The sequence below is a fragment of the Euprymna scolopes genome, chromosome 11 (assembly GCF_053919585.1).
Source record: "Euprymna scolopes isolate OS-2025 chromosome 11, ASM5391958v1, whole genome shotgun sequence".
In the NCBI taxonomy this organism is placed as follows: Eukaryota; Metazoa; Mollusca; class Cephalopoda; order Sepiida; family Sepiolidae; genus Euprymna; species Euprymna scolopes.
The window spans coordinates 64,941,736-64,958,013 of record NC_136492.1 but is presented as its reverse complement, the minus strand read 5'-3'; the positions used below and the strand labels follow the sequence as shown (position 1 = coordinate 64,958,013).

General features: G+C 31.6%; 1 protein-coding gene across 23 annotated transcripts in view; it reads right to left on the bottom strand.

Annotated features, from left to right (window-relative positions):
* Positions 1–16,278, bottom strand: part of LOC145287890 (dedicator of cytokinesis protein 9-like) — a 718,435-nt gene that overhangs the window by 457,944 nt on the left and 244,213 nt on the right. For 21 of the 23 annotated variants that reach the window (XM_080135819.1, XM_080135816.1, XM_080135818.1 and 18 more), the window contains exons 5-6: positions 13,597–13,695; positions 9,829–9,960 (exon numbers count right to left, since the gene is read on the bottom strand). In XM_080135819.1, coding sequence (XP_079991945.1) covers positions 9,829–9,960; positions 13,597–13,695 — 231 coding nt within the window. The remainder of the gene's footprint in view (positions 1–9,828; positions 9,961–13,596; positions 13,696–16,278) is intronic. The other 2 variants (XM_080135813.1, XM_080135821.1) reach the window with 1 other exon arrangement.

The following is a 16,278-nucleotide window of genomic DNA, read 5'->3' as shown; positions in this document are numbered from 1 at the left end:
AACTTGAAAAGAAGTATGCAGGGCTCTACATTGCGAGTAAAAAAAAAAAAAAAAAAAACGCTTATCTTTTTGGCGATTGTTTTTTTTTTTTACTGACAAATCTTCTAATACTGAATGAAAATGCTTTTTCAACTTATATTTTCTTAAAATAAAACGAGCAAAGTCAAATTATTTAAACAGTAAAAGGTTTAATAGAACAATATACTTTTTTTCTTTTTTTAAAAGAAGGCTTTTGAAAGAAATATCTCTAAAATGAAATTGATCACGTTGTATTATTTCGCAAAGCTTTGAGAGTAGTCGGTTTCTTTTGAAGTTTCAAAAAAATCGACCCCATACCTATCTCTTCCAAACCTAAAGTTATTAAATAACTCCCTTCGTTAATTTAAGGGTAATTAATTCAATTCAGTCAAGTTTTTTTTTTAATTTCATTGAAATAAAATCCATTATTTTTTTTTCTCCAGAAAGATAAAACCCTGAATTTGATTATATTAAAAGCAGAATAATATAATCTTTTTTCTAGAATTTTAAATTGAAAATTAAAAGTGTTTTGTGCAGTTCGAACGAAAAAGAAATTAATATATATATTTTTAAAAGGTTTTGTAATCAGTTAATTTTTATGTCTAAATAATATTTACGATTAATTAAATAATTTCATTTTAAAAAGTATTTATAAATAGAATTTTACTAAGGACTTATAGTTGGGTTTGTATTACTGTACACATAGATTCGAAAAAGTTGTCAAAAAACAAATATATAACAAATAAATGTTATCAAAGGCAAGATAAGTTATTTTTCTACCTAACTGGATATATTTTTCGGGTTTTTATTCAATGTAACATGTTTATTCAGCTCGAAAAGCACACAGTGTTTACCGATGTATTGGAAAATTCAAAATGGCGCCCGAGACTCTCTTTAACACGGTAAGTTTGGGAAAAGATGTTATAAATAATAAACTATACAAAATACTGCTAGAAACTCGCTCAATATATGTTACCGTGACATATTTTGATATATATTCGGTGTTTTTTTTAATAGTTTTTTGTCTAGTTTATTATTTATAGCACCTTTTCCCGAACTTACCATGTTAAAGAGAGTGTCGGGCGCCATTTTGAATTTTCCAATACATCGGTAAACACTGCATGTTTTTCGAGCTGAATAAACATGTTACATTGAATAAAAACAAAAAGAAAATGTATCCAGTTTGGTAGAAAAGTAACTTATCTTGCCTTTGATAATATTTGTTTGTTATATATTTGTTTTTTGACAACTTTTTCGAATCTATGTGTACAGTAATTTATAAATTATTAAATTAAATATTTATCTTTTTTATATTTAATTAGTATATATTTTCTTTCTCTTCGGCTATATTTTTTTTATTGAATTCATTAAATCTGTTAATTATGAGGACCAAAATAATGAATCGTGTGTATTTATTCTCTAATTTTCTTGTTTTTGTTCTGTTATATAAATTCTATTTTATTTGTTTTTTCTCTGAAGGATAAATTCTATTTTCTTTGAGTTTTTTTTTTTCTGTATTCCAATTAAGTAAAATTTTCTCTAAAATAAATTTTGCTAATTTTTCCGTTTAGTTTGCTATATAATAATTTTATTTAATCCAAAACACGACGGTGTAGACATAAAATATCTCTTCCAAAGTTAGGGAACATATTTGGGAACTACCGACCATAAGTATAAAACTACCTGGTATATTTCAAAACAATAAATTCCCTAGGAATCGGAATCGGAATCGTACTTGGTATCAGAATCGTTAATCAATATTTTCCTGGAATCGGAATCGGAATCGTATAAAAATTAGGAATCGTCCCAACACTAGTCTTAACCATAATGAAAATTCCTTGATTTAAATTAATTCAAAGCAAACGCTGTCTAAAAATTATCTGAAAAAGTAAAATTTTTTAAATTAACATTAAATAAGCATAATAAGGCTACAAAAACGTAATGCAACCATGCCAAACATGAAATTGGTTGTAATTATACTGGTAATAGATAAAAATAATAAGCCGTGCCAATAATTTTGGACACGGTAATTTAGAAATTTCGTTTATAATTTCTTTTCTTTAAATCCAATTGTTGCATCAAAAAGAGCAGTTCAAAATACATATGATACTATATAATAATAACCTTCGATTCTGTCCATTTTTATGAGATTTTATTAACAAAATGTGATTTTTATTGGACCGTGCCAATAAATATGATCATGACTGTACAGTCGTCTTAGGGCATTGGTAAATGGTGTCTCGATTGTGTGTGTGTGTGTGTATATATATATATATATATATATATATAAATAAATAAATAAATAAAATCATTTTTCAACTTTAAAATGGCTGTCATATACATCATAAGAGTTAAAAAATATATAATTATCTTTATTATCCTAAGACATTTGTTTAAGCTCACTAACCATCATCAATCTGGTTATACAAAGCTGCACCACTCTGCATCCCCTAGACCAGAGTCACAACTGTCTCATATGTAACATCCCTATCTATTCGGTTGCCATGGTATTAAATGTGATAAAAATGATCCCTATGTTTCTTTATGGATATAATAAATCCCAGCGAGTAAGAAATTTTCCTAAAGGGTGAGAACTTTTACAATATTATCTTTCTGAATTTTTTAGATGAGGATTGATAATTCATGTTATTTAGATTATTCGGACTAGTGTTTTCATCTTGAGTGTTATTTGCTTAACGTTTCAGATAATGTAACCTCTGACCTTCGAACTCTGGAATCTTTCTGTCAAAATATGGTATCTACATAGAATTTTGAACAGAATGCTTTTGTTAATCCATGGGGGTACCATGCTCTCATTCCATCAACTATGACTTGACAAAAGTCTTAAGTAAATCGTAATCTGAACATCAACTGCACTAAGGATTGAACCTTCAACCTCCAAAAGAGTGTCACTTACAAATGAATTTTACCAATAATACAATTACAATTTGCAATTGTATTCTGATCCATGGTATCAGATCAAAACACAATTGCAAATTACTTAAGACATACTCGGTTAAACGAGAGAATGCTGCCTTCATTAATTAAATATAGGATCTCATTTTAAACACTGTATTGATTTCTGAGTTTGACAGCGAGTTCGACAACATACACCTGAAGAAGGTCAGGGGTTACATCGGCCAAAATGTTGTGGAAATAATGCTCAAGATGAGAACAGTAGTATAAATAATCCAAATAATACGAGTTTTATAATATTGTTTGATTAGTAACTTTTCATACGTTTCTCCAAGTGCTTTGTTAATGCTGTGGTCTAATCTGGTCTTGATATGATTGCAAGTGAGGTTTTTATCAATATCTTATTGTCTGATTATTAGTGTGCGTGCACACACAAGTACCCAGATCATGTTAAATAATAATGCATATGAGACAAGTCCGATTAGGAGATAAATCCTTCAATTCTTACCAAGCAGCAAAGAAATCATCCGTTATGACAAGAAGAATTTGAAATAAGATTGCTTGACTTTATAACAAGATTTATTCTTTTTGCATAATAACCAAGTCAGATTTCTAATCTGAAGATGATCATACTTAGGGTCTAGACCATTATACAAAAAGAAAAAAAAAGAAAGAAAAAAGGAAGATGAATCAGCCACATAATATATGCAGAAAAGGTTTGGAGACAATCCAATAACACGAGGAGGTGAATAGATAAGAGTCGATAGGCCAAACGCAATAAAATTAACTTGTGAGATTTTTAATATTTTGTATTTAGCAAAAGACTTTCACAAAAAATGCATGACGATGTTCTGGAATTTTGTTATCTTTTTTTTTTTTTTTTTTAAATAAAAACTGAAAAGAAAAAAGGTAGGATTATCTGTACACAAGTTCATACATATATCTTAATTATAACACTCTGTGGACTGTCCAGGCATCCTTGCTCACATCATATATATGCAGGGTGACCCAAAAAAATAAAACGGGCCCCAACTCTAATTAGGCCCCGTTTCTTGTCTGAATGAAATGAAACTTTGGTCATAACTCGTTTATTATATTCAAAACATCACATCAAAACACAAGGGTCTTTGGCCTTTTTTTCTCCGTTCTACAGCATATGTTCTAGATGGCCTCCATTTAGCTTTTGTTTTTCTTGGGTCACCCTGTATGTATGTGTGTGTGTATATATATATATATATATATATTTATTTATTTATTTATTTCATTAATATTATTACCATCGTTTTTTACACTAATATTATATTATCATTATTATTAATGCTACTATTATTATTATGATTATTAGTAGTAATATTATAATTATTTTTAAGATTACTAATATTATTGGTATCATGATTATTATTATTATATCTTTTTATGTTAATACACCTTATTAACACATGCAATGTTTTTGCAGATTAATCAAACTCTAAAATTTTGATTAGATATTATTATCATTAAGTATATACGTTGGATCTTACTGTATGTATCAGAATTATAAATTTCAGCATTATATGTTAAGAGCAAGAAAATAGAAGTAGGGCTTTTATTTTTCCTTTTTCTCCCTTTCTTTCTTTCTTCAGGCTTTTTCTCTTAACATTACTAGGCTTTTTCTTTCTTTTTCTTTTCTCGCGTTTAACTCTTAGCATAAACCTTGACCTATTTTTTTGAATTGTGTCAAATCCTTTCTAGACATTTCATATTCAAGATTAATAAGTTAGCCGCTCCCTTTATTTTATTTTTCTTCTTCTCCTTTTACTTTTTCTTTCTTTCTCCCCCTCTCTTCAAGGTAAATTCTCCTACCACTTCCTTATTTTTAGAAGGTAGAATTATAATTTTGCGATTTTAATAATAACATTATAATATTTTCACTTGTGCTGACTTACAAATATAATCTTGATAACAAAAACTGCATCTGATTTTTAAAAACTATTTTGCTTTGGTTTCATAAGCAATTCTTTTATTTTCATTTAATTTTAATTTTATTTTATTTGCCTGTCTACAGATATCTTTTGGTTTTGATTGAAAACTTGAACTGAATTTTGAAATTGATATATGGAAAAACATTAATCAAAGATTTGCCGGATATCCAATCAAACTAAAGAAAAACTGTATAAATATGTATATATTAGATTGTTACCAGCTTCCTTGGATTTATTACAATGCACATTGGATCTTTTTACCTGCCGAATAGCAAGGGCTCCCATTAGAGGATTTAGCATACACTTACGATTTGAAGTTCAATATCCTTTTCTTTTTTCTTTTTTGCTGCATTAATATCCAATTTCCCTTATTCTATGTAGCTAAAATGATTTTAAAAACTTCAAAAACATTTAATTTAATTTTCTATGTTTATTACCTTTAGCAAATTAGGTGCAAACCTTTTATGATATTTGTAATAAAACATCGAAAACTCATGGGTTAAGGAAATATTTTACTATACTGTATTGTCTTGCATACAATAAAATTTCTATATTTGAAATTCAACTTTTTCAAATCACAAATTTTAAATTCCTACATTATGATATACACACGCGCGCACACACACATGGATATATATGTTCAAATCCAACTGTCTTATATATCTCACATTTAAATCTAGATGAGATGCCTGCACGATTTTACCATAAATAATTTTCGGATTCAGTGTCATAACTAATACATAAGTGCTTAAATACAGTACTTATCTGATAGCTAAATATTTTGATTTCGCTTTTAGCTGATGATATTCAAATCATATTTCTTTTTAAAACTTAAAATCACTACTATATATTGCGTACAATATAATAATCAATAGAGAATTGGCTTTCTAATAATAAATACGAAACTATAACTATAATAACCCTTATTCTCGAGTGGCCTCCAGGCCTTGATATGTGGTAATCCCTTTGTAGAAAAAAAAACTGAAAAAGTCTGTCTTCAGTCAAAGTAGCCATGTTTGTTCAAGGGCAAGTAACTTCTCATGTCTTATTTAATCATGGAAATCTCCTTTATTCTCTGTTATACCTATCTTTCATTTATATGTTCATGTACAAAATGAAGCCGGTTAACATCCATTAATCGATTGCAAGTCAACACACTCACATGATATCTCAGAAAATGGACATCAGCATAGTTTTTGTGAATAATTTGGCTTTTATATTCCCTGGCAATGTCATCATGCATATGTATTAATTATTCTTTTGTATTTGCCAGTTATTCCTAGGAAGAGGGAATTCCCCCATCACTTTCAAAACTGTAACACTTGTGGAGGAGAGAGAGGGTAATAAGTCTTCCAGCTGTCAAGTGATAATATGGTTTCATTTTTTCTGACTCTTGAATTAACAATGAAACAATAGTTAGAAACAGGAACCAGGAAGATAGTGAAGGAGGAAATGGGGGGGGGTGATTCCATCAACTAAGAATGCATACAATTTTCCATCCTCAAACTCTCCCCACACCCAACACCGATATAATGGAAAGGGTGCCACGCCCATTGTTTTAATCATCAATCTACTTGATAATCAAGACCATCACTTGGCATCAACAAAATCCAACAATTTTTTTTTTTTCAATGAGACAGGGAAAATGTGGCACAAAAGCAAAGTTAGGGTTGAGGGCATTGAAAAATGAAAGGGAATTTGTATGACATGGTAAATTGTAAAAAAAATTTTTCAATGAGATATGGCAGTAAATGTAAGTCAAAGAAGCTGAGGGTATAGAAAACGTTTCTATAAATTGAAGGCAATTTGTATGACATGGTGACCTGTAAAAATTTATCATAATACAAATCACACTTGTATATTAATTATCAAAATTAGCCGGCCTTGCTCAGGATTATAAAAATCAAAATCAGAGATGTTAGAAAGTCTGTGTTACATCTATATTAAAACATATCTCTTTACATCTCTCAATCTATCTTTCTGTCTTTCACGTTTTTATACATCCTCTTTTTCACCTTCTCCCAGCCCATTCATTTTATTGTATTGAAAATAAGTCATTCACGTCTGCTTTATACGAAGAACATTCCAAAAGTAATGCCTCCTATATTTTTATTCTGCCCAAATAGATTAGAAGGGATTATAAATTGCATTGTTATGATGACTAAACTAATGCATTCATGACCTGAAAGTTCCATCTCTATGTTGCAGATATTGACAATGTGAGACCAAAAAAGCAAGCTCTGCCATGAGCATGCATCAGAAGCAGAGATGCATCATTGAATTCCTCCACACAGAAACAACTGAACTGATTAATATTCACTGGTGCCTGTTGAACATTTATGAAATTAATACAATTGATGTCAGAACAGTAAAGAGATGGGTTTGTCAATTTCAGAGTGGCAGCAGATGTGAGTGACAAAGCACATACCTAATTTTTACAATTGAGACATCAAAATAGGCCGACAAAAATGCATAGAGAATGGTGGTGACTATGTAGAAAAATAAATTCTAGAGCACTAAAGGTAATGATATTACTTCCGTCTTTGTGACCCTTCATCATTTTAGTTTTTGAATTAAAAAATAGGAGGCCTTAATTTTGGAACCATCCTGGTCCCATACATAACATGACTACATGACTGCTTACATAGAGTGGCTTTATGCCTTGTCTGGAGTGATTTCCCTAAAGAAAATACAAACAAACCTTGAACTCTAGATGATCCATTAGATATGTTGGTTTGACCACCTTGAAAGGAATGACTTAGATAAGAAAATGCCCCGGCACTAAAGTGGAAAACTGGGGGTAGAGTTGGTTGACCCAAGAAAACTTTTATGCAAAGCATCAAGGATCTCAGTGGAATTGTCATGGATTGAATCCTCAAGGGCACTAGGCTTGGAGATCAAGCTTGCAGGCTGTTAGAAAATGTCAGACCTTCTGATAAAAGGAAATAAAAATTATAAAATGATGTGGATGCTGACAATGGCATCCATTAGGCCAACCAAGAAATGCATATTCCTTCACGGTGTTGAGAGTTCAAAAAGATTAAAACAGTAGATTCAATGATAGTTTAACTTTAACTGTTGATTTGTACTGTAGAAGTTATCAAGGGAAGATGTCATTTACCAACCACAAAAAAACTTGATTTAGCAAGATGCAACATGTGCAGCCATAGGACAAAATGGCTTGGTTTGGTTGTTTTGTTTTATTGCATATCAACCATTTTTTGGATTATTTAATGCCAAATCTGTTAATGTTTGGTGCATTTTAGGTCAGGAAGTCAGTATCTTCAAACAGTCTGGTAGGACCAAATAGGATAAAATGATTTTAATTAACCAGCAGAGGTTGATTTAGTCAAGTAGCATGGATATACAATCGAAGAAAACTTAGAATTTTGAAATGTGATGTCATTTACATAGCCATATGTGAATTTAATTAAAACATCCAGATTGAAGCACAATAAGAAAAAAAAAGGAACCAGATAAACGATGAAGAGCAACATTTTTTTTTCTTATTCTAGTCAATATTGATAAACAATATGTCGACTACACCATCATTTTTCGACTTAACATTCTATAAAATGTTAACTAAATTTACTTTGTTTATCCCACAACGAAGAAATAAGAAAATTTATGACTTTTTTTTACGTATATATATATATATATATTTTTTTTTTATTTTAGATTTTGTAAGCAAAATAATATAAAAATATAAAAGCCTACATGAGAAAAAAATAAATTAACATGTCAAATTGACATAAAAATTTATGGGAAAATGAAATGTGACGTTGTAAACAAACATTTTAATCTGGAGATAACCACTGATGCTTTTGGAAAAATTTAGAATTATTTTCTTGGAATAAGTAGTATGAGGAAAGAAAAAATGTTTGAGAGAAAACAAAAATGAAAGGAAAAGAAAACAGAGAGGATGAGGTAGGGAAGCAAGGAGATGGAGAAGAAAAGCTAAAATGCACTGAAAAGAAAGATGTGAATAGGTTTTGTTGATCATAAATAGCCCCCATCTTAAAAAAACTATCGGGTGAATATGCCCGGTGAACCAAGTGCAAAAAATATACAAACAATAGCACTTTAAAGGGAGAGTTAGAATCTTAAAAAGATCTCTCGGTTGGAGTAACTAAACTAATGGAAGAATGTTTGCCATCTGGTAAAATACCCTATCCCTAGGAAAAACAAAGTGATAAGAAAAATAAAGAAAAATCTGTATCATGTACATATCTCAGACAAAATGAAAATATCATATCCCAAAAATCACGTGAATTGATAGTTTTATTTTATAAAGATCATTTTTAAGTAATTAATGGGAATTCGTAGCTATTACAACATAAATCTTGCAAGTTTAAATTAGTGTTATCTCCCTTTGTTTATTTTTCTTTTTTAGATTGTTTTCAAAATGGTGGAACAGACAGCCGCTCTTGCTATTAATCATAACATTTGATTTTCTTATTTAAAAATAAAACTACTTGATCAATTTACGTAATTTTTGGAATATATTTTCGTTTTGTCATGGGTATGTAGATATACAGATTTTTCTTATTCTTTGTTTTTCAATGAAGGGGGAATTCTGGACAAGAACAATAAAAAAAAAAAAAAGTCACAACACACAGGAGAATGATGGAGATGGAAAAAGTAGAAGAATTATGACTGTCTTGATCATTCTTACACAAAGAAAAAACTAAAAAAAATTACTTATGAACTATAACAGGATGCTGATTAAATCAAAAAAGGAGAGGGAGTAAGCAAATTGTAACCAGTCTGGTCAAATAGGAAAAAAAAAAAAAAAGAGAGAAAGTAGACTTCTGAGTCATTACTTTTATACAGGTGACCACGAAGCTTAAAAAAAAAAAAAAAAAAAAAAGAAACAAACAAATTTTATTTTTATTTTTTACCAAAAAGGTATGAACCCTCCACTTGTACTCACTTTGACGACATCCGATGCGGCTTCCAAGTAAATTGCACCTTTTGTTTCATTCTTTTTTTCAGCTTTGTAAAACTCAAGGATATACGTATAATCTGTCTGTTGCTTTAAACAAAAATATCTACGCTTGAATTGCTGCAAAATACAGAAAAAACTTTTTTTAACGATCAAGAAAATATGATGGAAAGATTTAAACGAAAATCCTGAACAATAAAATTCAAAAACTTTGCTTTTAAAAAGAAAAACAAAAGAACAAATTAAAAAGTTTAAATTATATCGATTTATTAAAAGTAAATCTAAAATTCATCTCATTTTCTTTAATATCAAGAAAAATGAAATATTTTAGTAAAAATATGTAGAAAATTTAGATTTTCACAGATAATATAGCACATCTTTAAAAAAAATAAAAAATAAGGTGACTATGTTGCATACTCGTCTATATAACATGGGTGTATATAAAATATTCCATATATTTATAAATGTTTCTTATTTTCTAGTGAGTATAATGTGTATACATTCAGTTAACATTATTGCAATGTTCTTTTCATTAAATATTCAACTGTGGAAGAATGGTTACACATATAAAGATCGTTCATTTACTACGGGGCAATACATAACAAATGCTCATTCCTATAGGATGGTTTGTAATTGAAAGTTTCTCCAGAAGAAAACACAAAATCGAAGTCATGTTTTTATATAACTTTATTTCACGGGTCATTATTTCCCCATCAGAGCTGCAAGATGCTGTAATTTTCTACATTAACGGAAACCATATTGTGTGTCACTAAGAAGGTTATTTTTGCAGAGATGGTTGATTTACTTCTCTATTAACACAGATTTCAGCAACTTACTCATGATGCACAGGAGACTTATTGGCCTGTACTAAGAGGGAGATGAGCGATCACCTGAATTCTGAAATACAGAGCATACTGATGAGATTTTCCAGGGTGATGGGAAGCAATAGGCGCTAGTTCTGGTTGAAGTTTTTTTTTTATTACTATAATTGGAATACTGTCAGGGCTGGTTGCTTTACTGGAATCAAGGTTTTTGATTAACTTGGCAACATCACGTACAGATATCTGTATATCACATAGCGTGTTTTCTGATACAGGGGGAAATATTGGGGGTTGGCAGCCTTGGTCGCAAAGGGTAGAATTAGCTGCAAAGTTTTTGGCAAGGCCTTGATAAGTGGTGATGCCTTTCCCAGCTTCCAAAATATGAAGACGATATTTTTCATGCTAACTTATCTGACTTTTCCAGTCAGATTCCAAATTCTAAACTAAGCTGTACGTGTCTTTTCTAAACCATCTCGTTATGTCATTAGTATGCACAGCATTAAGATCACCTGATGCCATCACTAAATCATCTCCATTGTTTATGTTCTAACATTCAATGCAAGCATTCCCTGATACATATTTTTAACAAACATTTTATCTGTAAAAATACCTTTCGCCTTGATAAATATTTTCTGAACATTCTATTTTCCTAACAGCAACACCGATCATGACACACAATCGTTTTGGTTACTTGACAGCCTCGGCAATGCTCTACAGCATAGTAGGTTGCATTATATTCCAATTTTTTAGCTTTAGCAAAACAGAGACTTTGTTTACTTGCCTCCTCACCAAAACAGAGTTAGATACATAGTCATTTCTAAATACAGGGAAAATCCAGCTTCTCAAAAGGGGATCACTCTGAACTGGGCCAAAAAGTTTAAATTGCCTCAGTCTAGAAGGATTTCTCCTTCACCGACTGATCATCATAATCAGTTAAACGTCTGTTTTACATGCTGGTACAAATTTACTTCCAAATCAACCTATCTCTGTCCAGGTCTTTATGCCTCTTTTTTTCTCAAATTCATTTTAATCACTTCCTTACAGATTTTGCTTGGCTAAACCCTGTGAATTGGATTTGCTACATTAACTGTTCAATATCTACTGACTCAAGAACTCTGATCCATTTTTTTCTTCAGTGTAGTCATACCATCAAAGTCTAGTGTTTTTCTGCCATGCTTAAAAACCAAATTCCAATTCCATAACTATTCTGCCGATAAGGTCATGAGTGTACATACAAACACACCTCACATGTTATTTATATATGAGCTGCCTTAAATAAGTTTCCAGACTTTTTCATATGGGCAGACATGAAGTTCTTGTCTTCTTTGAAGTAATCTTCTCTGGCTGCAATACACTTGTACCATTCCAACAACTTCTGAAAGACTCCATAAAAGTTCTCTTGTGTGAGCGTATCAATGACCCTCGTACCAGCTTCTTTCACCTCCTCAATTGTCTCATAACGACAGCCTCTAAGGTTTTTCTTGAGCTTAGGGAATAACCAAAAGTCACAGGGAGCAAGGTTTGGATTATTGAAAGGATGAAGAACTGTCTTGCTACCTATCCTGGTCAAATAGTCTGTGACAAAAATGGAGCACCGTTGGGATAAACTACGCACAAATCTTTCGCATCTTCATTTCCTCACAAATAATTGTGTGTATAGTTCCTACACTGGCATCAAACTGTGCACTTATTGTCTCTATGGACACATGATGGTTCTTATCCATGAAATTCTTTATTTGACCGATCAACTACGGTGTTCTGACTTCCTTACTCCTTTCACACCTCATAGTCCCTCAGAGACTCTCTGCCTTTCTGGAATTTCTTATGCCATTCAAAAACTGATGCTTGATTCATGCAAGATGGTCCAAAAGCAATTTGGAGCATTCCAGACATTTCTGTGGCATTTTTTCCAACTTTAAAACAGAATTGCTTAACGTTCTTCTAAAGTGAACTTTTAAAATTCACCAGCTGTGATAATCAGGCTTTAGTAGGGTGTATTCCAATTCTTGCTGTAACTGTTCATTTGAACCTGAAATCATAGAAATTGGTCAGTCAGCTCATAAAATGTATAACAATAACATACTGAATTTTTAAGAATCTATGACAATTTCAAATGCTTGTACGAAAAAGTCTGGAAACTTATTGAAGGCACCTCGTAGATAGCAAAAAATTATAGTCTATAGCCATATCAAGCTGTATATGCTGTCCATGGCCAGGGAGAGGATGCAGTTTTCTTCAAAATGCAGTTTGAACATGTAAATATATGGAGAAGAAAATTTCATTTTAAAATATACTATAAGCTGCTTCTTAAGAAGGGATACAAAGAGGGATGAGGTGAAGAAAGAGGGATGCAGATAGAAATTTAGATGAAGAAAGAGGAGGAAGAAAAAGAGTGATGAAGGGGATACAAAGCAACGAAATTAAATAAAGAGAAAATGTAAAGAGATTGAGGATACGAAATAAAAAAGTGTAGATAGAACTCCTACACCGTCTGAAGGCATTAATGCATTACCCCATCTGATGCCAATGTCAATAATTTTTCCCATTCATTATTTGTGCCTAAATCAAAATGTAGATTCCATGAACAAAGTTTCCTCCTTAGAAGTGCACGCCTGTGGAACTCTCTTCCGTTTGCCGGTTTCTCACCTTACTACAACTTGGATGTCTTCAAGTCCAATATAAAAAATTCCTGATAAACCACCCCCTTAAGTAAGACACTTTATCAAATCTCCATTACTAACAATTACCGCCATATTATCCAATAACCCTTATCTCCGAATGGCTTCCAGGCCTTGATAAGTGGTGACTACCATGTATAAAAAAATAAATAAAAAATAATTAAAATAACAGTATAAGTCAGCAAAATTGTCCACATGTACATGTGAGGAGTCCAAATGAAACATTAGATACAAAACTATCAGAAGTATTTACTTACCCGTGTGAAACTTATTATGTTATTATCTTTGTGACCCTCCGGGCCTTTGTATAACCAGCCTTCCTTTGTAACTGTACTTCGGGTCAAAGTTAGATCCTGCTATTAAAAAAAATAAAAATAAAAAAATAAGAAATAATTAAAACAAAATTGAAAATTTTTTTTTTAATCAATAAAATACCTTATTTAAAGAAATTATGATGTTTAAAATATTGCACTTGTGTGCCATTAAGATCTTGTATTTCACAAAAAGAAAATATTTTACTATCTCCTCTTAGACAAGATTGTGGACTGACTTGAACTTTCTAATGAAAGTTTTCTGAGCCTTATTACTTCCATGCTGGCTCATGACAAATTGAAAGCGGGTGTTTTGTTTTGACATCATCCTTAGAACATGCCCTACAGAGCCAACAAGCTTCCTTAACTGGTTTGTATTTTCAATGGAGCCACCACCCACTTCTAGATGTATTACCTTCACCACGGCAAAGCATCTCCATCTATTCCCTGTGTGGTAACCCTCCAGAATATCAGAAGGAAGCTAACGGGGTGACCTAGAACTAGGTACGGCAGAGGTGTTCATCTCCCTGAGCTATTACACATACACATACAGCATATCGTGCTTAGTATTCCTAAATGATCACTCACTTGGCATTGGATAAGCTCAGTGGTACTTAACTTTGGTGACCTAAAGAGAACCGGCATGTCAACATGACTATGCCATAAAACAAAAATTAATTTGTTTGCCATTTTTATAGCATCCTTCATGAATAACTAGCAGTTCAGCCCAGCTTTGTTCGGACCCTATGTACTGTTTATAACTTTATGTGCATATGTATATATATATTAAAAAATTTGACTCATATCCAGGTAACCTACATCTAAAACTTTAAGTGTTTAAATCCAAAATTGGCGGAGGAGTTTGCTAGAGTCTGCAAAGATCAACTTTTTCAACTTTGACCTCTTGCCAGCCAAATTTCGCCGAAAAACTGATTAAAAAGCTTGCTGCATATCTAAATACCCTTTATGTAAAATTCCAAATGTTTAGACCAAAAATTGGCTGAGTAATTTGTTGAGACAGCAGAGGTCAATTTTTTTTTTTTTAACTTTAACCCCAATTATGACCCCTTAACATTGATTTGAGCCAAAACAAATTAAAAAGTTTGATTCATGTTCAAGTACCCTACATTTAAAATTTCAAGTGTTTAGACTTAAAATTGGCAGAGGAGTTTGGTAGAGTTTTCAAGGGTCAAATCGTTGAACTTTGACCCCTTAACAGCCAAATTTCTGGCTGAAAACCAATTAAGATTTTTCCCAAATCTCAATACCTCTTATATCAAATCTCGAGTCCGTAGACTGAAAACTGACAGAGTAATTTGGTAGTGAATTGTACACACACCGACAATTTCACTTTTATATAGATTTAAAGCCAAAACCATATTAATTGCAAATTATTAATTAAACACAAAGTTTATGTAGCTGGAGAGGGATGGATTAATTCTTTTTTTTTTTTTTTAAACTTCAAACAGGGGGGGAGAACCACTGCTTATCAAGGCTCTAGGATAAGGTTTAACAAGTGTTAAGGAGATGGTTAAATAACATGATCAGTAATTGTGAAACTTGGGTAGGGCTTATATAATATTTAAAATATATAATATCATTATATGTAAAAGGACGGTTCAATATCTAAGTATTCTAAGTTATTGATGGGGAAATTCAAAGTATCTTGAAATGTTGATAAAACATAATCAGATTTTAAACAAGTTTGGAATATGTTGGCATATTTTTCTTCTTACATGAATCTATTGCTAGTTATTATTCCCAAACATTTTCCTTCATCCCTCTGAGATAAGAATAGAAAAGAGCTATGACTCATCAACAGAAGTCAGAAATTATATTTATGGATCAGCGATTCATCACCAAACATAAATATTCAAATGAATAAATTATTGATACACAAATATACGTATAGATTTTTGATTGATGCCAGTCGAACACATCTCGTGATCTGTGATACTGTGAAACTGCAATGAAGTGTTAAAGCTAAGCACATTTTACTTTCATTTATTACTAGCAGGGGGTACTCGGCGTTGCCCGGGTGTTTGGAGGTGTGTATGTAGGAGAGGATGACCCTGTTTTAATATTATAAAAAAAAAAAACATGTTAAAAAAAATTGGAAAAACCAAAACAAAGCAAAAAGGGGGAAAAAGGGTGTAAAAGAGGAAAAAAAGTTTAGGTAGGAAGCTAGGCTTGAACCTGAAGCATCGAGGCGGAAAAAAAAAAGTCTGACACATTACCCCTATGCCAAAGAGACATACAACTGAGAACGGATAAAATTAAACATTTAAAAACACTTGCAGGTGGTTTAAACTAACGTCAATGTTTTCTAGGTTAAACATAACATCATTGTAATAGTAGCAGGAGGAGAGAAAACGAAGAAACGATTTTTTTCGGCACCCCTCCTTGTAGGTCCAGTTTAGGGTGAAGGAATTAATGTTTTTGGCCAATTTTTCGATATTTGCCGTCCAAGATGTTGGGCTTCAAAATGATACCAATCTCGTGAAAATCCGTTGCCTCTGTCGAAAGTTTTTGCGAGACATACAAACACACATACATACATTTTTGATTTTATATATATAGACTAGCGGGGGGTACTCTGCATTGCCCGGGTGTTTTGAGGTGTGTATG